Source organism: Scyliorhinus torazame, chromosome 1 (assembly GCF_047496885.1).
Source record: "Scyliorhinus torazame isolate Kashiwa2021f chromosome 1, sScyTor2.1, whole genome shotgun sequence".
Taxonomy (NCBI): domain Eukaryota; kingdom Metazoa; phylum Chordata; class Chondrichthyes; order Carcharhiniformes; family Scyliorhinidae; genus Scyliorhinus; species Scyliorhinus torazame.
The window spans coordinates 60,529,323-60,551,121 of NC_092707.1; the positions used below are offsets into that span (position 1 = coordinate 60,529,323).

At 47.9% G+C, this 21,799-nt stretch overlaps 1 protein-coding gene across 4 annotated transcripts in view; it reads right to left on the reverse strand.

The window, feature by feature from the left end:
* Positions 1-21,799, reverse strand: part of denr (density-regulated protein) — a 107,384-nt gene that overhangs the window by 74,215 nt on the left and 11,370 nt on the right. For 3 of the 4 annotated variants that reach the window (XM_072495715.1, XM_072495697.1, XM_072495705.1), the window contains exon 4: positions 6,965-7,049. The exons of the other annotated variant lie outside the window; for it this stretch is intronic. In XM_072495715.1, the coding sequence (XP_072351816.1) occupies positions 6,965-7,049 (85 nt within the window). The remainder of the gene's footprint in view (positions 1-6,964; positions 7,050-21,799) is intronic. 4 annotated transcript variants of the gene reach the window in all.

Consider the following 21,799-nt stretch of genomic DNA (forward strand, 5'->3'; position numbering starts at 1 on the left):
CAGCACAAATCTAACTATAGGTTTTACAATTACAGGCATCGAAACATTAAATTAAAACCACTTAAAAATTATACCTTATTTTCTAATATTTACCAATACAAATATAAATCCCTTAAAACTTCCTTTATTTTCCTAACAGTACTTTTGCTGGAATATTGTCAGGACCGATAGCCGTTGCAGATTCCAGTGCGTTCTGCTGTTTCTAAATATCATTTGGAGTGAATTAAATTGGCTGAAGGCAGACATCGATGATACCAGGACCTCGTGAGGAGGTCAAGATGGATCATTCACTTGGCACCTCTATCTTTTGCACTGATTTGTTGGGCTCCTCCGTCATTGATGGGGATATATGTGGAGCTTTTTCCTTCAGTGAATTGTTTAATTGTCCACTGCCATTCATGACTGGATGCAGTAGGACTACAGGGCTTAGATCTGATCCATTGGTTGTGGAATCACTTAGCTCCATTACTTGCTGTTTATGCTGTTTTGCATGCAAGCAGTCCTGTGTTGTAACTTCACCAGATTGACACCTCATTTTGACACTGTACCCGGTGTTGCTCCTGGAATGCACTCCTGCACTTTTCATTGAACTAGGGTTGTTCTTCTGGGTTGGCGGCAATGGCAGAGTGGGAAAATTCTGGGCCATAGGTTACATATTGTGGTGGAGTACGATTCTGCTGCTGTGCTGTTGATGGTCCAAAGCACCTCCTAGGTGCCCAGTCTTGGAGTTGCTAGAACTGTTCAAAATCTATCCCATTTATCACAATGGTAGTGCCACACAGCTCAATGGAGGATATCCACAATGTGAAGATGAGACTTTGTCTCCACAAGGACGGTACGGTGGTCACTCCTACCGATACATCATGGACAGATGCATTTGCGGCAGGCATTTGGTGAGGATCTGATCAAGTATGTTTTTTCCTCTTGTTGGTTCCTTCATCAACTGCCGCAGTCCTAGTCCAGCACTTGGTCTCGGCCTTCAGGACTTGGCCAGCTGGGCCTAAGGTGATGCCAGGAGACTTCATTAGGTCCAGAGTTGATGTTGAGGACACCCAGGACAATTCGTTCTTGACAATGTACCAACGTACCACCACCTCTGCTGAGTCTGTCCAGCTGGTGGGATAGGGCATACACATGAATGGTGATGATGGTGTTTGGGACACACGGTATAATTCCATGAGTATGATTATGTCAGGCTGTTGCTTGACTAGTCTGTGTGACAGCTCTCCTTAATTTGGGACAATCCCCAGATGTCAGGAAAAAAAACTTTGCGGTCCAAGCTTGCGTTTTGAAAAAAATCTCTTTCCGCCAACCACCTCATCACTTGACCTTCTAAAGATGCAGAAAATCCATCAGATCACTCAGCCATGCCAAGGCATTGGGTGGTACCGGGGACCCCCATCCGAGTAGAACTCGCCTCTGGGCTATAACGAGGCGAAGGCAAGGACGTCCACCTTCACCCCTGCCTGCAGCACTGGCGATTCCTATACACCAAAAATAGTCACCAACGGCGCAGCTCCATCTGGATACCCAGACTCACGGCATGGTGCTTAAAAAGGAGACCCAGAAGCTTACAAGTTTAGGACAAGACCAAAACATACGTGCAAGTCTGGAATTGAAAGAGAGTCTCAGTAATGGTGACCATGAAACTACCAACCATTGTCGTAAATACCTAACTGGTTAACGATTGTCTTTTAGGGAAGGAATCCAGCAGAGGGCAGTAGATTGGAGCTGCTGATTGGCTGTGCGGAGGAAATTTGCATACGTCCGTGTGCTCACCCTAACTTGAAGGTGTACCTGAGCAAGAGACCTTAGCTGTTCAAGTGAAGACAAGCATCCAGCAGAGGGCAGTAGAGCGGAGCTGCTGATTGGCTGTTGCGGGGGAAATGTGCATACGTCCGTGTGCTCACCGTAACTTGAAGGTGGTTTGTGGAGGAGCTGTTGTCAAGTGATACTTATAGATCAAGAGGAAGGCTCGAGGGCAGGTAGAAGTCAAAAGAAGTTGAACCGTGACGTCACAGCCTGTAGGTAAGGGACTGGCTGGTGACTGGTAAGTAGTTTTATTTTATTTTATTTTCCCTCAGGTGTTATCGTGCGGGGCGCAAAGGTTGCTGAGTGAGTGCTTGCTGAGAAGGGGAGTGAATAATAGGTAAGCTCTTTCTTTCTTTTTTTATCCAGAGGGGATGGCAGGGAAGGTAGTGCAATGCTCCTCCTGCAGAATGTTTGAGGTGAGGGACGCCGTCAGTGTCCCTGCTGATTTCATCTGTGGGAAGTGCACCCATCTCCAGCTCCTCAGAAACCACGTTAGGGAAGTGGAGTTGGAGCTGGCTGAACTTCGGATCATTCGGGAGGCAGAGGTGGTCATAGATAGAAGCTTCAGGGATGTAGTTACTCCGAAGAATAAAGATAGATGGGTGACGGTAAGAGGGGCTGGGAGGAAGCAGTCAGTACAGGGATCCCCTGTGGTTGTTCCCCTTAGTAACAAGTATATCGCTTTGGATACTGTTGGGGGGGGGTGGGGGCTGGGAAAATTTACCAGGGGTAAGCCATGGGGTACAGGTCTCTGGCACAGAGTCTGTCCCTGTTGCTCAGAAGGGAAGGGGGGAGAGGAGTAGAGTATTAGTCATTGGAGACTCCATTGTTAGGGAGATAGATAGGAGATTCTGTGGGAACGAGAGAGACTCGCGGTTGGTGTGTTGCCTCCCAGGTGCCAGGGTGCGTGATGTCTCGGATCGTGTTTTGGGGATCCTTAAGGGGGAGGGGGAGCAGCCCCAAGTCGCGGTCCACATAGGTACCAACGACATAGGTAGGAAAAGGGATAGGGATGTAAGGCAGGAATTCAGGGAGCTAGGGTGGAAACTTAGATCTAAGACAAACAGAGTTATTATCTCTAGGTTGTTACCCGTGCCACATGATAGCGAGACGAGGAATAGGGAGAGAGAGAGGAGTTGAACACGTGGCTACAGGGATGGTGCAGGAGGGAGAGTTTCAGATTTCTGGATAATTGGGGCTCATTCTGGGGTCGGTGGGATGGTCTACACCTGGACCAGAGGGGTACCAATATCCTGGGGGGGGGGGGGTGGGGGGGGGGGGGGGGGAATTTGCTAATGCTCTTCAGGAGGGTTTAAACTAGTTCAGCAGAGGCTTGGGAACATGAATTGTAGCTCCAGTATACAGGAGGTTGAGAGTAGTGAGGTCATGAGTAAGGTTTCAAAGTTGCAGGAGTGTACCGCCAGGCAGGAAGGTGGTTTAAAGTGTGTCTTCTTCAATGCCAGGAACATCCGGAATAAGGTGGGTGAACTTGCGGCATGGGTTGGTACCTGGGACTTCGATGTTGTGGCCATTTCGGAGACATGGATAGAGCAGGGACAGGAATGGTTGTTGCAGGTGCCGGGGTTTAGATATTTCAGTAAACTCAGGGAAGGTGGTAAAAGAGGGGGAGGGGTGGATTGTTAGTCAAGGACAGTATTACGGTGGCAGAAAGGACGTTTGATGAGGACCCGTCTACTGAAGTAGTATGGGCTGAGGTTAGAAACAGGAAAGGAGAGGTCACTCTGTTAGGGGTTTTCGATAGGCCTCCGAAAAGTTCCAGAGATGTAGAGGAAAGGATTGCAAAGATGATTCTGGATAGGAGCGAAAGCAACAGGGTAATTGTTATGGGAGACTTTAACTTTCCAAATATTGACTGGAAACCCTATAGTTCGAGTACTTTAGATGGGTCTGGTTTTGTCCAATGTGTGCAGGAGGGTTTCCTGACACAGTATGTAGATAGGCCAACGCGAGGCGAGGCCATATTGGATTTGGTACTGATTAATGAACCAGGACAGATGTAGATTTGGATGGAAGTGAGCACTTTGGTGATAGTGACCACAATTCCATTCCGTTTACTTTAGTGATGGAAAGGGATAGGTATATACCGCAGGGCAAGAGTTATATCTGGAGGAAAGGCAATTATGATGCGATGAGGCAAGACTTAAGATGCCTCGAATGGAGAGGAAAACTGCAGGGGATGGACACAATGGAAATGTGGAGCTTGTTCAAGGAACAGCTACTGCGTGTCCTTGATAAGTATGTACCCGTCAGGCATGGAGGAAGTGGTCGAGCAAGGGAACCGTGGTTTACTAAAACAGCCGAAACACTTGTCAAGAGAAAGAAGGAGGCTTATGTAAAGATGAGACATGAAGGTTCATTTAGGGTGCTCAAGAGATACAAGTTAGCTAGGAAGGCCCTAAAGAGAGAGCTAAGAAGAGCCAGGAGGGGACATGAGAAGTCTTTGGCAGGTAGGATCAAGGATAACCCTAAAGCTTTCTATAGATATGTCAGGAATAAACAAATGACTCGGGTAAGAGTAGGGCCAGTCAAGGACAGTAGTGGGAAGTTGTGCTTGGAGTCCGAGGAGATAGGAGGTGCTAAATGAATATTTCATGGTATTCACACAGGAAAAAGACAATGTTGTCGAGGAGAATACTGAGATTCAGGTTACTAAACTAGAAGGGCTTGAGGTTCATAAGGAGGAGGTGTTAGCAATTCTGGAAAGTGTGAAAATAAAAAGTCCTCATGGCCGGATGGGATTTATCCTAGGATTCTCTGGGAAGCTAGGGAGGGGATTGCTGAGCCTTTGGCTTTGATCTTGAAGTCATCTTTGTCTACAGGAATAGTGCCAGAAGACTGGAGGATAGCAAATGTTGTCCCCTTGTTCAAGAAAGGGAGTAGAGACAACCCAGGTAACTATAGACCAGTGAGCCTTACTTCTGTTGTGGGCAAAATCTTGGAAAGGTTTATAAGAGATGGGATGTAAAATCATCTGGAAAGGAATAATTTGATTAGAGATAGTCAATACAGTTTTGTGAATGGTAGGTCGTGCCTCACAAACCTTATTGAGTTCTTTGAGAAGGTGACCAAACAGGTGGATGAGGGCAAAGCAGTTGATGTGGTGTATATGGATTTCAGTAAAGCGTTTGATAAGGTTCCCCACGGTAGGCTACTGCAGAAAATACAGAGGCGTGGGATTCAGGATGATTTAGCAGTTTGGATCAGAAATTGGCTAGCTGGAAGAAGACAAAGGGTGGTGGTTGATGGGAAATGTTCAGACTGGAGTCCAGTTACTAGTGGTGTACCACAAGGATCAGTTTTGGGGCCACTGCTGTTTGTCATTTTTGTAAATAACCTGGCGGAGGGCGCAGAAGGATGGGCGAGTAAATTTGCAGATGACACTAAAGTCGGTGGAGTTGTGGACAGTGCGGAAGGATGTTACAAGTTACAGAGGGACATAGATAAGCTGCGGCGCTGGGCTGAGAGGTGGCAAATGCAGTTTAATGCAGAAAAGTGTGAGGTGATTCATTTTGGAAGGAATAACAGGAAGACAGAGTACTGGGCTAATGGTAAGATTCTTGGCAGTGTGAATGAGTAGAGAGATCTCGGTGTCCATGTACATAGATCCCTGAAAGTTGCCACCCAGGTTGAGAGGGTTGTTAAGAAGGCGTACGGTGTGTTAGCTTTTATTGGTAGAGGGATTGAGTTTCGGAGCCATGAGGTCATGTTGCAGCTGTACAAAACTCTGGTGCGGCCGCATTTGGAGTATTGCGTGCAATTCTGGTCGCCGCATTATAGGAAGGATGTGGAAGCATTAGAAAGGGTGCAGAGGAGATTTACCAGAATGTTGCCTGGTATGGAGGGAAGATCTTATGAGGAAAGGCTGAGGGACTTGAGGCTGTTTTCGTTAGAGAGAAGAAGGTTAAGAGATGACTTAATTGAGGCATACAAGATGATCAGAGGATTGGATAGGGTGGACGGTGGATAGATTATAGGACAGATGTCAGAGGTAGGATCTTTACTCAGAGTAGTAAGGGTGTGGAATGCCCTGCCTGCAACAGTAGTGGACTCGCCAACACTAAGGGCATTCAAATGGTCATTGGATAGACATATGGACGATAAGGGAATAATGTAGATGGGCTTTAGAGTGGTTTCACAGGTCGGCGCAACATCGAGGGCCGAAGGGCCTGTACTGCGCTGTAATGTTCTATGAAATATGCCATCCTATGCGTGACTGCTGACCCACAGCAACTACCCTCTGAACTAGTCTTGCCAAGCCACTTAGTTCAATGGCAATCACGATTGGCAACAAATTCTGGCCTCATTCAGTGACACCAACATCCCATGAAAGAATAAAGGAAAAGAAAGTTGAGCTTCACAATATGCAAAGGATGTTCTTGCAATTTGCATGAACTAGTTGGGAAATATCCTGTGTACACACTCTAATTTCTATGCAACCCGTGTGGTTGATCTGTGATGAACATCCTATATATGTGCCTATATTTTGGGCACTAATACTGATAAAATTAATATTCAGATAAAACAGAACAATCAAATCAAGAACTGGTGATGTTTGTTATGATGGAGTTAGACATCATTTATGAGGCTAAATATTACACATTGTCGCGACAAAACATACACCAGCAGAGATCCTATCTCATAGCCGTATTAAAGATAATAAGTCACAGTTTCTGTTAGCAAATAACGCATGAATAAGCTTTCCCTGGCTTCACTTGTTAAAGTGACCAGCTATTTTCTGACCAGTCAATAGCATATTTCCTTTTACCCAGAGAACGATACCAGAAGTGCAATGTTCTCCGTAAGTTAAACATCCCCTGTTGAATTGCACAATTCTATATTCGTGATTTCATTTAAGATAGCATTTATATCATGTTACTTTTGTAACAAAAAGTTAAAGCAAATGTGACTGGTGATGGTTAGGTTCAGAGCCAAATGTATTAAAACTGCACTAGTGCTGTAATATTAACACTTTTTACTGTATGCATCATATGCACCATCAATGAGAAGGTAAGAAATGATGATCTGGTACAAATTACAGCATAAATGTAATTACACATCTTGCCAGGAGACTCAGCAATTACATCCTAAGGCATAGACCAAAAAATATTATACAAGAAATGTTTGTTGTTACCTATACTGAGTTTTGCAAATTCTTCTGGGCAATTTTTTTCCAGCCATTGTCTGCATTTGGTATACTGGGGCATGTACTCACAATACTGTAAGAAAGCACATATATGAAATATTTCAAAGAACATAATTGAGTTAATGAATGTTCCCCTTTCGGAGAGTCTTTTCTTCTGTCTGCTATTGCAAGTCTTGATGAAAGAATTTAGTACATCAGGGTTTTTCAAACTTTTCTTCCCAGGACCCACTTTCACCAAGCGCTCACCTTCAGTACCCACGCTGGCCGACCTTCGCAACCCATACCAGCCAACCTTTGTAACCCACCATTTTCGCTTACTTTTAATGCGACAGGTGAGCCTGCTTGGTCTTCACGCCCTTACTCCAATCAGGTTCACAGGAGGGGATAATGACCATGGTATCATGGTCATCATCAGGTGCAAAGTTCAGCGAGTTCCTTTGCGCTATCGTCATCTTTGGGAGGACAGAAATTCCACCCTCACACCTGAAGGTCATTGTGAAGGGCAATAGCAACAAAATGCTTGTTTTAATCAGCACTGGATACTCCTTGGAGATGTTATTCCAGAATGCTGACAGCCTCATGGACTTGTGGCGTGTTTTTAATGTGCTGTCATAGGTGAGGCGCAGAAGTTCAGTCTCTTCATTTGGAGTCAGCTATAAGTTAATAATTGACACTGGAGACTTCCGGGTGCGGCGATGACCAGCTGAGTCGCACATTTCGGCAGCTCCCTGTGAAACGGACTTTTGGGCTCTTGATAGGAGCCCCAACGGCAATTTTGACGGCTAAAAACACTGTGCGGTAAACCAGAAGGGAATCCCCCCTGGATATGGATGGAAAAAGGAGAGGGAAGTGGCCAGATTGCAGTGAATCCTTTGGAACAACGGCAAGGAAGGCAAGCAAAAACCAAGACGGCGTCGGAAGGTGGCAGTTTAACATGGGGCCCTGAACAACAAGAGTTCTTGAAATGCTGTGTGGAAGAGATCAAAAAGGAAATGAAGAAAGAGCTGTTGGCCCCGATACTACAGACGATCGAAGGGCTAAAGGAGGAACAAAAGACCCAGGAGCGGGAGCTTCGGGTCGTGAAGGCAAAGGCAGCCGAGAATGAGGACGATATACAGGGCCTGGTGGTGAAGACGGAGACGCAGGAGGCACATCAGAAACGATGTGTGGAAAGGTTGGAGGCACTGGAAAACAATGCAAGGAGGAACAACCTGAGGATTCTTGGTCTTCCTGAAGGTGTGGAGGGAGCGGACGTCGGGGCATATGTGAGCACGATGCTGCACTCGTTAATGGGAGCGGCGGCCCCGGCAGGTCCGTTGGAGGTGGAGGGAGCATACCGAGTGATGGCGCGAGGACCGAGTGCAGGAGAAATTCCCAGAGCCATAGTGGTGAGATTCCTCCGTTTTAAGGATAGAGAAATGGTCCTTAGATGGGCGAAGAAAACTCGGAGTAGTAAATGGGAGAACGCGGTGATCCGCGTTTATCAAGACTGGAGTGCGGAGGTGGCGAGAAGGAGGGCGAGCTTTAATCGGGCCAAGGCGGTGCTTCATAAAAAGAAGATAAAATTTGGAATGCTGCAACCGGCAAGACTGTGGGTCACATATCGAGAGAGGCAGCACTACTTTGAGACGGCGGATGAAGCGTGGACTTTTATTGTGGAAGAAAAACTGGAATGAGTGGGTTATTAAAAAGAACGTTACAAAGTGGTGGGGCGAATGTGGGGGGCAAAGAGGGGTTTTATGTACTAATCCTGCGATGCGGTAACTTTTCTCTCTCCCACAGGTGGTGATGGGGGGAGGAGGGGAGGTGGAGGAGATGGGGCGTTGGCCATTGGGGGCGGGGCCAAGGGAGAAGCGCGGGCTTGGTTCCGCGCTATGATAATCATGGCGGGAATAGAGAAGCAGGAAGGAGGGGGCGTCGCACGGTGCGAGCCGAGGTCACGGGGGGAAGCCGAGGTCAGCCAGAGTTTGCTGACTTCTGGGAGCAACATGGGGGGAGTAATTACGCTAGCGGGGGATCTAGCGGGGGGGGTGGGAGGGGGGAATTACTGGGTTGCTGCTGCTGGGGAGAGGGGGGAGCTGGTATGGGAGAGGATGGGCGGGGGGGCACCGCCTGGGGGAGATACAGCTGCGTGGGAACCGGGTGAGGAGCTGGAAAAAGGTGATGGCTAATCGACAAGGGGGGGGGTAGGAAGCCCCCCAACTCGGCTGATCACGTGGAACGTGAGAGGGCTGAACGGGCCGATAAAGAGGGCACGGGTACTCGCACACCTTAAGAAACTTAAGGCAGATGTGGTTATGTTACAGGAAACGCACCTGAAACTGATAGACCAGGTTAGGCTACGCAAAGGATGGGTGGGGCAGGTGTTCCATTCGGGGCTAGATGCGAAAAACAGGGGGGTGGCTATATTAGTGGGGAAGCGGGTAATGTTCGAGGCAAAGACTATAGTGGCGGATAACGGGGGCAGATACGTGATGGTGAGTGGCAAACTACAGGGGGAGACGGTGGTTTTGGTAAACGTATATGCCCCGAACTGGGATGATGCCAATTTTATGAGGCGGATGCTAGGACGCATTCCGGACCTAGAGATGGGAAAGCTGATAATGGGGGGAGATTTTAATACGGTGTTGGAACCAGGGCTGGATAGGTCGAAGTCCAGGACTGGAAGGAGGCCGGCAGCAGCCAAGGTACTTAAAGATTTTATGGAGCAGATGGGAGGTGTAGACCCGTGGAGATTTAGCAGACCTAGGAGTAAGGAGTTCTCGTTTTTCTCCTATGTCCATAAAGTCTACTCGCGAATAGACTTTTTTGTGCTGGGTAGGGCATTGATCCCGAAGGTGAGGGGAACGGAGTATACGGCTATAGCCATTTCGGATCACGCTCCACACTGGGTGGACTTGGAGATAGGGGAGGAAACAGGAGGGCGCCCACCCTGGAGAATGGACATGGGACTAATGGCAGATGAGGGGGTGTGTCTAAGGGTGAGGGGGTGCATTGAAAAGTACTTGGAACTCAATGATAATGGGGAGGTCCAGGTGGGAGTGGTCTGGGAGGCGTTGAAGGCGTTGGTTAGAAGGGAGCTGATATCAATAAGGGCACATAAAGGGAAGCAGGAGAGTAAGGAACGGGAGCGGTTGCTGCAAGAACTTTTGAGGGTGGACAGACAATATGCGGAAGCACCGGAGGAGGGACTGTACAGGGAAAGGCAAAGGCTACATGTAGAATTTGACTTGCTGACTACAGGCACTGCAGAGGCACAATGGAGGAAGGCACAGGGTGTACAGTACAAATATGGGGAGAAGGCGAGCAGGTTGCTGGCACACCAATTGAGGAAAAGGGGAGCAGCGAGGGAAATAGGAGGAGTGAGGGATGAGGAAGGAGAGATGGAGCGGGGAGCGGAGAGAGTGAATGGAGTGTTCAAGACATTTTATAAAAAATTATATGAAGCTCAACCCCCGGATGGGAGGGAGAGAATGATGGGCTTCTTGGATCGGCTGGAATTTCCCAAGGTGGAAGAGCAGGAAAGGGTGGGACTGGGAGCACAGATCGAGGTAGAAGAAGTGGTGAAAGGAATTAGGAGCATGCAGGCGGGAAAGGCCCCGGGACCGGATGGATTCCCAGTCGAATTCTATAGAAAATATGTGGACTTGCTCGCCCCGGTACTGACGAGGACCTTTAATGAGGCAAAGGAAAGGGGACAACTGCCCCCGACTATGTCTGAAGCAACGATATCGCTTCTCTTAAAGAAGGAAAAGGACCCGCTACAATGCGGGTCCTATAGACCTATTTCCCTCCCAAATGTAGATGCCAAGGTCCTGGCCAAGGTAATGGCAATGAGAATAGAGGAATGTGTCCCGGGGGTGGTCCACGAGGACCAAACTGGGTTTGTGAAGGGGAGACAGCTGAACACGAATATACGGAGGTTGTTAGGGGTAATGATGATGGCCCCACCAGAGGGAGAAACGGAGATAGTAGTGGCGATGGATGCCGAGAAAGCATTTGATAGAGTGGAGTGGGATTATTTGTGGGAGGTGTTGAGGAGATTTGGTTTTGGAGAGGGGTATGTTAGATGGGTGCAGCTGTTGTATAGGGCCCCAGTGGCGAGCGTGGTCACGAATGGACGGGGATCTGCATATTTTCGGCTCCATAGAGGGACAAGGCAGGGATGCCCTCTGTCCCCATTATTGTTTGCACTGGCGATTGAGCCCCTGGCGATAGCGTTGAGGGGTTCCAAGAAGTGGAGGGGAGTACTTAGGGGAGGAGAAGAGCACCGGGTATCTTTGTATGCGGACGATTTGCTACTATACGTGGCGGACCTGGCGGAGGGGATGCCAGAAATAATGCGGATACTTGGGGAGTTTGGGGATTTTTCAGGGTATAAATTGAACATGGGGAAAAGTGAGTTGTTTGTGGTGCATCCAGGGGAGCAGAGTAGAGAAATAGAGGACCTACCGTTGAGGAAGGTAACAAGGGACTTTCGTTACCTGGGGATCCAGATAGCTAAGAATTGGGGCACATTGCATAGGTTAAATTTAACGCGGTTGGTGGAACAGATGGAGGAGGATTTCAAGAGATGGGATATGGTATCCCTGTCAATGGCAGGGAGGGTGCAGGCGGTTAAGATGGTGGTCCTCCCGAGATTCCTCTTTGTATTTCAGTGCCTCCCGGTGGTGATTACGAAGGCTTTTTTTAAAAGGATTGAAAAGAGCATCATGGGTTTTGTGTGGGCCGGGAAGACCCCGAGAGTGAGGAAGGGATTCTTACAGCGTAGCAGGGATAGGGGGGGGCTGGCACTACCGAGCCTAAGTGAGTATTATTGGGCCGCTAATATTTCAATGGTGAGTAAGTGGATGGGAGAGGAGGAGGGAGCGGCGTGGAAGAGATTAGAGAGGGCGTCCTGTAGGGGGACTAGCCTACAGGCTATGGTGACAGCCCCATTGCCGTTCTCACCGAGGAACTACACCACAAGCCCGGTGGTGGTGGCTACACTGAAGATTTGGGGACAGTGGAGACGGCATAGGGGAAAGACTGGAGCCTTGGGGGGGTCCCCGATAAGAAACAACCATAGGTTTGCCCCGGGGGGAATGGATGGGGGATATGGAATGTGGCAAAGAGCAGGAATAACGCAACTGAAAGATCTGTTTGTGGATGGGAAGTTCGCGAGTCTGGGAGCGCTGACCGAGAAATATGGGTTGCCCCAAGGGAATGCATTCAGGTATATGCAACTGAGGGCTTTTGCGAGGCAACAGGTGAGGGAATTCCCGCAGCTCCCGACACAAGAGGTGCAGGACAGAGTGATCTCAAAGACATGGGTGAGGGATGGTAAGGTGTCAGATATATATAGGGAAATGAGGGACGAAGGGGAGACTATGGTAGATGAACTAAAAGGGAAATGGGAAGAAGAGCTGGGGGAGGAGATCGAGGAGGGGCTGTGGGCAGATGTCCTAAGCAGGGTAAACTCGTCGTCCTCGTGCGCCAGGCTAAGCCTGATTCAGTTTAAGGTATTACACAGGGCACATATGACTGGAGCACGGCTCAGTAAATTTTTTGGGGTGGAGGATAGGTGTGCGAGGTGCTCGAGAAGCCCAGCGAATCATACCCATATGTTTTGGTCATGCCCGGCACTACAGGGGTTTTGGATGGGGGTGACAAAGGTGCTTTCAAAAGTAGTAGGAGTCCGGGTCGAACCAAGCTGGGGTTGGCTATATTTGGGGTTGCACAAGAGCCGGGAGTGCAGGAGGCGAGAGAGGCCGATGTTTTGGCCTTTGCGTCCCTAGGAGCCCGGCGCAGGATATTGCTAATGTGGAAAGAAGCCAAGCCCCCGGGGATGGAGACCTGGATAAATGACATGGCGGGGTTTATAAAGCTAGAGCGGATTAAGTTCGTCCTAAGGGGGTCGGCTCAAGGGTTCACCAGGCGGTGGCAACCGTTCGTCGAATACCTCGCAGAAAGATAGACGGAATGGGAAAAAGAAGGCAGCAGCAGCAGCCCAGGATCGGGGGGGGGGGGGGGGGGGGGGGGGGGGGGAAAGAGGAACCAGAAGGACTCTCAGGGTTGTTAATATATACTGTATAGTATGTATAGGTCGTTGCTACAGATAATTATATATTGGACTGTTAAATTATATTTTTGGAGAGTGTTACTTGTGACAAGGCAGTTGCCAATTAGGGCTAGTTTTTATTTTTGTTATTTATTATTTATTCATTTTTTTGTTTATAAAATAGGTCATTGTTATTTGTGTTATAATATTGTGTAAAGGATGCACAATGTACTGTGTTGGTTGACCAAAAATTTTCAATAAAATATTTAATTAAAAAAAAAAATAATTGACACTGGGGTCTCAAACTCAAAAGGAGTTTTCACTAACCTCATCTCGTTCAAAATCTGAAACTTCGCCTCTGGAAAATAGCGACAAAAAATGTTGATCAGAGCAGCCAGATGTGACTAAGGTTTGCCAGCGCATTGACAATTCCCTTACTAACATTGTTTTCTTTGATGTGTCGTAGCAGTGTGGGGAACATGTATTATTTTTGGCTTTGTACTCGCACTTGCAAAACTTTCAGTGACTTCACAGTGCCAAAAGCAATCATCTTTTCCTTGCAATTTGAGGTTCAGTTCTTTTAGAATTGAAAAGATGTCTGCAAGGTAAGATATAGTTAGCATCCAACTCTCATTTGCCAGTTCTTCTCAGCATAGAACACACATGGACTTTGCATCCTGGTTTGCGTTGGCACAATTAACAAAGACATACCTCAAAAAATCACTGTTCCCAATATCAGTTTCTTCTTAATGGGTTGTTCACCAGAGGCCCTGAAGTTCTGAATACACCTCATCCCAGCACCGCTTTGTCCTGCTGTGGACTCTCCTGAGCAGCTATTTTCAGATTCATTTGTGACATCCTGGCCTGTTTGGGTCTCTATCCTCTCTTCCTTATTACAAAATGACCCATCTTCAGCACTTCACAGTCCTGTTGCTTGTTTGCTGGCAACTACAAAATGGAGGAGGAATCTTGCATCCATGGTTTTGCGCCCAACGCACGTGACATCAATGCACATACTGGGCGTGTGAACTGCTCTCTGCCACAGCTTCTGGCGGGAAGACTCCATCGTTCGTATTTAAAGGCTGGTTGTGGCCAGCATTTCAACTTAAGAACTGGTCGGAGACGTTGGGCGCTTCTCCCGCGATTGGGAACGCAGCGACCGCTTACTCTGTTCCTCCCGACCGCGACCCACCTGCGGGTCGCAACCCCCAGTTTGAAAAACCCTGATGAACATAATGTACGTATAACCAAGTGTCACATAACTCCAGGGAAATGCAATACATACAACAATTCATCATGAAGACCAGAGTAGCAAATTATGCCAATTCTCAAATATGTCACAAATTAGGTCCTTGGGCTAATACGTTTCTACAGCATCGACAATTTAGCTCAAGTGTGTAAAGAGAGTCAGAGTGCATTGCACTTAATACCAGTGTACCACTTAAACTCAGCTGATTTTCATTTTTAATTATATTAAGTTTTGCATAGGATTCTTTGCAACATTTCTTATTTGTCAGCAGGGGGCTGTTCTCTGGTTCCCAGGACTTGGTGTCAGGCAGCTCCCTGCAGTGCCTCTTCCAGCCTAAAGGCACTGGAGAGCTGCCGGCGAATCTCCATTAAGCCAAATCAGAAGTTGTGATGTAAAAAGAAAGAGAGCAGCAGCTGATTCATGGGATGTGGGCTTCAGAGGCTGCCCAGCATTCATTACGAATCCATAATTGCCCTGAGTGCTAGGTCATTTCCGCAGCATTCCAGAGTCAACCACATTGCTGTGGATCTGGACTCACATGTGGGCCAGATCAGACCAAGGTGGCAGATTTCCTTAGTGAACCAGATGGGCTTTTATGACAATCAACAATGGTTTCATGGTCATCATTAGACTTTTAATTCCAGATCTTTATTGAATTCAAATTTCACCATCTGCCATGGTGGGGTTCAAACCTGGGTCTCTATCTTGGGTCCCGGAATTACTAGTCAAGTGACAATACCACTACACCATGGTCTGATGTCAGAGTTTAGGGCCTCAGTGTTAGGGCCTTTAATTGCTGTTTCCTACACAGCCTCAATCTTTATAGAACCAAAGAACCCCTACAGTGCAGAAGGAGGCTATTCAGCCCATCGAGTCTGCACCGACCCTCAAAAGTACCCTAACCTTGGCCAACTACATCGCCCTATCCCTGTAACCCCACCGAACTGTTGGGCGTTCAGGGGCAATTTAGCTTGGCCAATCCACCTAACCTGCACATCTTTGGACTGTGGGAGGAAACCCCACATAGACACGGGAAGAACATGCAAACTCCACAGTCACCCGAGGCCGGAACTTAACCCAGGACCCTTGCGCTGTGAGGCAGCAGTGCTAACCAGTGCCACCGGGCTGCACATAATACCTCCAGGTGTTCCTTACCCTCCTTGCCCTGGGACCTCTGCCACATAGCTTGTCCTCTGGGCCAAAGGACCTAGTGCTAGACAGTTCCCTCAAGTGCCTCTTCCAGCCACTGCAGCTTTGTGCCCAGAGATACTGGAGGGCTGCTGGCGAATCGAATTGCCCGGCAGCTCTCAATGGTGGGACTTCCTTCCGAGTGAGGGGCAGAAGTCACCTAATGCCAATTGATCCTAATTGGACCGTAATATGTCATCGGACCTGCTGTCAGTGTTCCATGCCATGCATCCTGAAAATTCAGATCTGTGTCTTAAATAAATATCTGCCATCTCAAATTCGGTAGAGCAGAGGTTCCCATGTTTTTAGGAGTTAAGATCCCACATCACTTGCTTATTACTCAATGATGTAAGATTTAAAAAGACATATTGCTGACCTCTAGTGGCGTAGGCAACATAGCTATTTGAAGAAGTGGTCACAAGAAATAAAATATGCAAAGTAAACTGACTTTGTAACAATATGGTGTTAATAAATGAAAACATACTTGGAAAATACAGTTACAATTCATGTTTGCTATATGAATACATAAATTTGTCCTAACCAAATGGATAACAAAACAGAAGAGAAAGAACAAAATAAAGAAAGTAAAATGCTCTGAATGACTGAGAAGTCGAGACTCAGACAGACTTTACCCACAAGTGAAAGTAAATTTAGTAAATATGAATGTATAGCTAATGAATGGTTTTATCTAAAACCAAAGAAATTTCCTAAATTTTTTTTTAACCAACATTTTATTAAGGCATTTATGGCTTTATAACAACAAAAGATACAAATACAAATGTAAACATAATTCAGTGCGTAACACACCCCTCCATCTCCCAATGTTCCCTCCTAAGCTAGACAAAAATAACCTAACTCCCCCTGTCCCCCACTTATTGAATCTGCTGAGTTTCGTTTTCCCCGAAGTCGATAAACGGTTTCCACCTCTGAACTAACCCGAACGTTGATCCTCTCAGGGCGAACTTAATTTTCTCAAGCCTGAGAAACCCAGCCATGTCGCTAACCCACACCCCTGATTTTATGGGGTTCCAGGCAATCCACGCTAGTAAGATCCGTCTCCGGGTTACCAAGGAGGCAAAGGCCAAAATGTCGGCCTCTCTCGCCCCCTGGATTCCCGGGTCTTCCGACACTCCAAAAATTGCCACCTCTGGACTCGGCGCCACCCTTGTTTTTAGTACCGTTGACATGACACCCGCAAATCCCTGTCAGAATCCCCTGAGCTTCGGTTATGCCCAAAACATGTGGACATGATTTGTGGGCCCTCCTGCACACCTCACACACCCGCCTTCCACCCTAAAATACCTGCTCATCTGGGCCACGTCATGTGTTCCCGGTGAACGACCTTGAATTGTATCAGGCTGAGCGTGGCATCATATGATAGAACATAAGAACTATAGAAGTAGGCCATCTGGCCCCTCGAGCCTGCTCCACCATTCAAGGAGATCATGGCTGATCTTTTGTGGACTCAGCTCCACTTTCCGGTCCGAACACCATAACCCTTAATCCCTTTATTCTTCAAAAAACTATCTATCTTTATCTTAAAAACATTTAATGAAGGAGCCTCTACTGCTTCACTGGGCAAGGAATTCCATAGATTCACAACCCTTTGAGTGAAGAAGTTCCTCCTAAACTCAGTCCTAAATCTACTTCCCCTTATTTTGAAGCTATGCCCCCTAGTTCTGCTTTCACCCGCCAGTGGAAACAACCTGCCCGCATCTATCCTATCTATTCCCTTCATAATCTTATATGTTTCTATAAGATCCCCCCTCATCCTTCTAAATTCCAACGAGTACAGTCCCAGTCTACTCAACCTCTCCTCGTAATCCAACCCCTTCAGCTCTGGGATTAACCTAGTGAATCTCCTCTGCACACCCTCCAGTGCCAGTACGTCCTTTCTCAAGTAAGGAGACCAAAACTGAACACAATACTCCAGGTGTGGCCTCACTAACAACTTATACAATTGCAGCATAACCTCCCTAGTCTTAAACTCCATCCCTCTAGCAATGAAGGACAAAATTCCATTTGCCTTCTTAATCACCTGTTGCACCTGAAAACCAACTTTCTGCGACTCATGCGCTAGCACACCCAGATCTCTCTGCACAGCAGCATGTTTTAATTTTTTATCATTTAAATAATAATCCCTTTTGCCGTTATTCTTACCAAAATGGATAACCTCACATTTGTCAACGTTGTATTCCATCTGCCAGACCCGAGCCCATTCACTTAGCCTGTCCAAATCCCTCTGCAGACTTCCAGTATCCTCTGCACTTTTTGCTTTACCACTTATCTTAGTGTCGTCTGCAAACTTGGACACATTGCCCTTGGTCCCCAACTCCAAATCATCTATGTAAATTGTGAACAGTTGTGGGCCCAACACTGATCCCAACACTAGCTACTGATTGCCAACCAGAGAAACACCCATTAATCCCCACTCTTTGCTTTCTATTAATTAACCAATCCTCTATCCATGCTCCTACTTTCCCCTTAATGCCATGCATCTTTATCTTATGCAACAACCTTTTGTGTGGCACCTTGTCAAAGGCTTTCTGGAAATCCAGATATACCACATCCATTGGCTCCCCGTTATCTACCGTACTGTTAATGTCCTCAAAAAATTCCACTAAATTAGTTAGGCACGACCTGCCCTTTATGAACCCATGCTGCGTCTGTCCAATGGGACAATTTCCATCCAGATGCCTCGCTAGTTCTTCCTTGATGATAGATTCCAGCATCTTCCCCACTACCAAAGTTAAGCTCACTGGCCTATAATTACCCACTTTCTGCCTACCTCCTTTTTTAAACAGTGGTGTCACGTTTGCTAATTTCCAATCCGCCGGGACCACCCCAGCGTCTAGTGAATTTTGGTAAATTATCACTAGAGCATTTGCAATTTCCCTAGCCATCTCTTTTAGCACTCTGGGATGCATTCCATCAGGGCCAGGAGACTTGTCTACCTTTAGCCCCATTAGCTTGCCCATCACTACCTCCTTGGTGATATCAATCCTCTCAAGGTCCTCACCTGTCATGGCCTCATTTCCATCAGTCACTGGCATGTTATTTGTGTCTTCCACTGTGAAGACTGACCCAAAAAACCTGTTCAGTTCCTCAGCCATTTCCTCATCTCCCATTATTAAATCTCCCTTCTCATCCTCTAAAGGACCAATATTTACCTTAGCCACTCTTTTTTGTTTTATGTATTTGTAGAAACTTTTACTATGTTTTTATATTCTGAGCAAGTTTACTCTCATAATCTATCTTACTCTTCTTTATAGCTTTCTGTTGCCCCCTAAATGATGAGGCCGCGTTGACTCTGTTCAGAGCATCCTCCCACAGGCCCACCTCTAACTCCTTTCCCAACTCAACTTCCCATTTACGCTATAGCTCACCTATCTGGGTTTCCTCCCACTACATAAATTCTTTTTGATTTCCTATACCTTCCCCTCCCCCACTCCCATTTTAGAGACTACCTAGTGCTGTATCCCCTGCGGCGGTAGAAGCGGAAAGGTCGAAACTTGCTTCGCCCAAAATTCCTCACCTGCAGATAACGAAATCCATTCCCTCCCGGCAATTTAAACTCCTCTCCCAGATCCTCCAAACCGGGAAAGCTCCCATCGATAACCAGATCCCCCAGCTTCTCAATCCCTGCTCTCTGCCACCTCCGAAACCCCCCCCATCCATCCTCCCTGGTTCAAACCGGTGATTACCACAAATTGGAGCCCACACCGACGTTCCCTCCACTCCCATATGCGTCCGCCACTGCCCCAAAACTCTCAGGGCTGCCACTACCACCGGGCTAGTGGAGTACCGGGCCGGCGAGAACGGCAGAGGAGCCGTTACCAACGCCTCCAAACTTGCGCTCTTACATGAGGCTGCCTCCACCCGCTCCCACACCGACACCTCCCCCACTTCCCAATCATTAAAAAAAAAGTAAAGTATTCAATTATTTATTTATTTTTCCAATTAAGGGGCAATTTAGCGTGCCAATCCACTGTCTCCACTGGAAAGAGGCAGATCATGTGTGTGGTATCCTTTATATGAAATGAAAATCGCTTATTGTCACAAGTGGGCTTCAAATAAAGTTACTGTGAAAAGCCCCTAGTCGCCACATTCCGGCGCCAGTTCGAGGAGGCTGGTACGGGAATTGAACCGTGCTGCTGGCCTGCCTTGGTCTGCTTTAAAAGCCAGCGATTTAGCCCTGTGCTAAACAGCTCCTATGGGTTATATATGGATGGTGTAATGCCCTCCTGTGGTGGTGTCACCTCTGTGTGTATTGTGAATGTCCATTGGTCGTGTCCTATCTAACTGATCTATTGGTTGAGCGTGTGTGTGTGATGTTTCTGGTGCTCCCTCTAGTGTTTAGCTAGCCTACATGCATTTACATTGATGCACATCACCACATGTCCCACCGCCGAAAGTCCTCCTTCATTTGCTCAACTAACAGGACCAAATTAAATTTATGTAGCTGCTCCCTTCCCCGTGCCATCTGAATACCCAAGTAACAAAAACCCCCTCCTACAACTTTAAAGGCAACTCCCCCAGTCTCTCCTCCTGCCCCCTCGTCTGGAACACAAAAACCTTGTTTATAACCATATTTAATTTGCACCCTGAGAACCATTCAAATTCTCCTAATAGTCGCGTAATCTCTCCCATCCCCCCAACGGGTCAGAAAGATACAGGAGTAGATCATCTGCATATAACGAGACCCGTGTCCACCCCCCCCCCCCACCTCAGCTAGCCCCTTGCTGTCCCTTGATGCTCCCAGCGTCATCGGCTCTATAGCCAAGGCAAACAACAGTGGGGAGAGGGGATATCCCTGCCTTGTCCCCTGGTGCTGCGTAAGGTAGTCCAAACTGACCGGTTCGTTTGCACACTCGCCACCGGTGTCTGGTACAGCAACCGAACCCGGTCAGCAAAGTCCTGCCCAAACCCAAACCGTCCCAGGACCTCCCACAGATAATTCCATTCCACCCGGTCATAGGTCTTCTCTGCATCCATAGCGCCCACCACCTCCGCCTCCCTCCCCTCGGAGGTCAATAAGATTACATTCAAGAGCCTTGTAACATTGGCCGTTAGCTGCCTGTCTTTGAAAACCCCGTCTGGTCTTCCCCTATCACCCCCGGAACTCAATCCTTTATCCTAGAGGCCAGAAATGTGGCCAGCAATTTGGCGGCGACATTCAGTGGGCAGATTGGTCTGTATGACCCACATTGCTATGGGTCCTTCTCCCGCTTCAGGATCAATGAGATCGAAGCCGGTGACATTGTTGGGGGAAGAACACCCCGCTCCCTTGCCTCATTAAATGCCCTCACCAGCAGCGGGCCCAGTATCCCAGAAAACCTCTTGTAAAATCCCACTGGCTAGTCGTCCGGTCCCAGAGCCTTGCCCGACTGTATGGCCTCCAATCCCTCTACAACTTCTACAATCCCGATCGGGGCTCCCAACCACTCAGCCAACCCTTCTTCCACCTTCAGAAACTTCAACCCTTCCAAAAACTGCCTCATCCCCTCCACCCCAGCTGGGGGCTCCGATTCATACAGCCGACTGTAAAACTCCTTGAACACCCCGTTCACCCCCGCTGGGTCCAAGACCGTGATCCCCCCTCTGTCCTTCACTTTTCCTATCTCCCTGGCCGCCTCCCTTTTCCTGAGCTAGTGTGCTAGCATCCTACTGGCCTTCTCACCGTACTCATATATCGTCACTCTCGCCTTCCTCAACTGCCCCACCCCCTTCCCTGTGGATATCAGACCAAACTCCACCTGCAGCTTCTGCTGCTCCTTCAACAACCCCACCTGCGGGGCTTCCGAATACCTTCTGTCCACCTGGAGAATCTCCCTAACCAGCCTATCCATTTCTGCCTGCTCCACCGTCTCCACATGAGCCCGTATCGAAATTAGCTCCCCACTAACCACTGCCTCTGCGCTTCCCAAACCATTGCTGCTGAAATCTCTCCTGCGTCATTTACCTCCAAATAATTCTAGGTGGCCTCCCTCACCCGCCCCCACTCATACGCTAACAGTCCTACATCCAATCTCCATTGCAGGCGCTGACCCCCCTCCTTGCTCACCCGTAAATCCACCCAGTGTGGGGCATGGTCCGACGCAACAATCGCCGAATACTCGGCATCTACCACTCCCGCCAGCAAAGCCCTGTTCAAAATGGAAAAATCAATCTGGGAGTACATTTTGCGAACATGGGAGAAAAAAGAAAATTCCTTCGCTCTTGGCCGAACCTCCACGGATCTATCCCTCCCACTGCTCCATAAACCCCTTTAGTTCATTCACCGCTCCCTGTCCTTGAACTTGACCAATCCAACCTCGGATCAATGACCGGATTAAAGTCCCCCCCT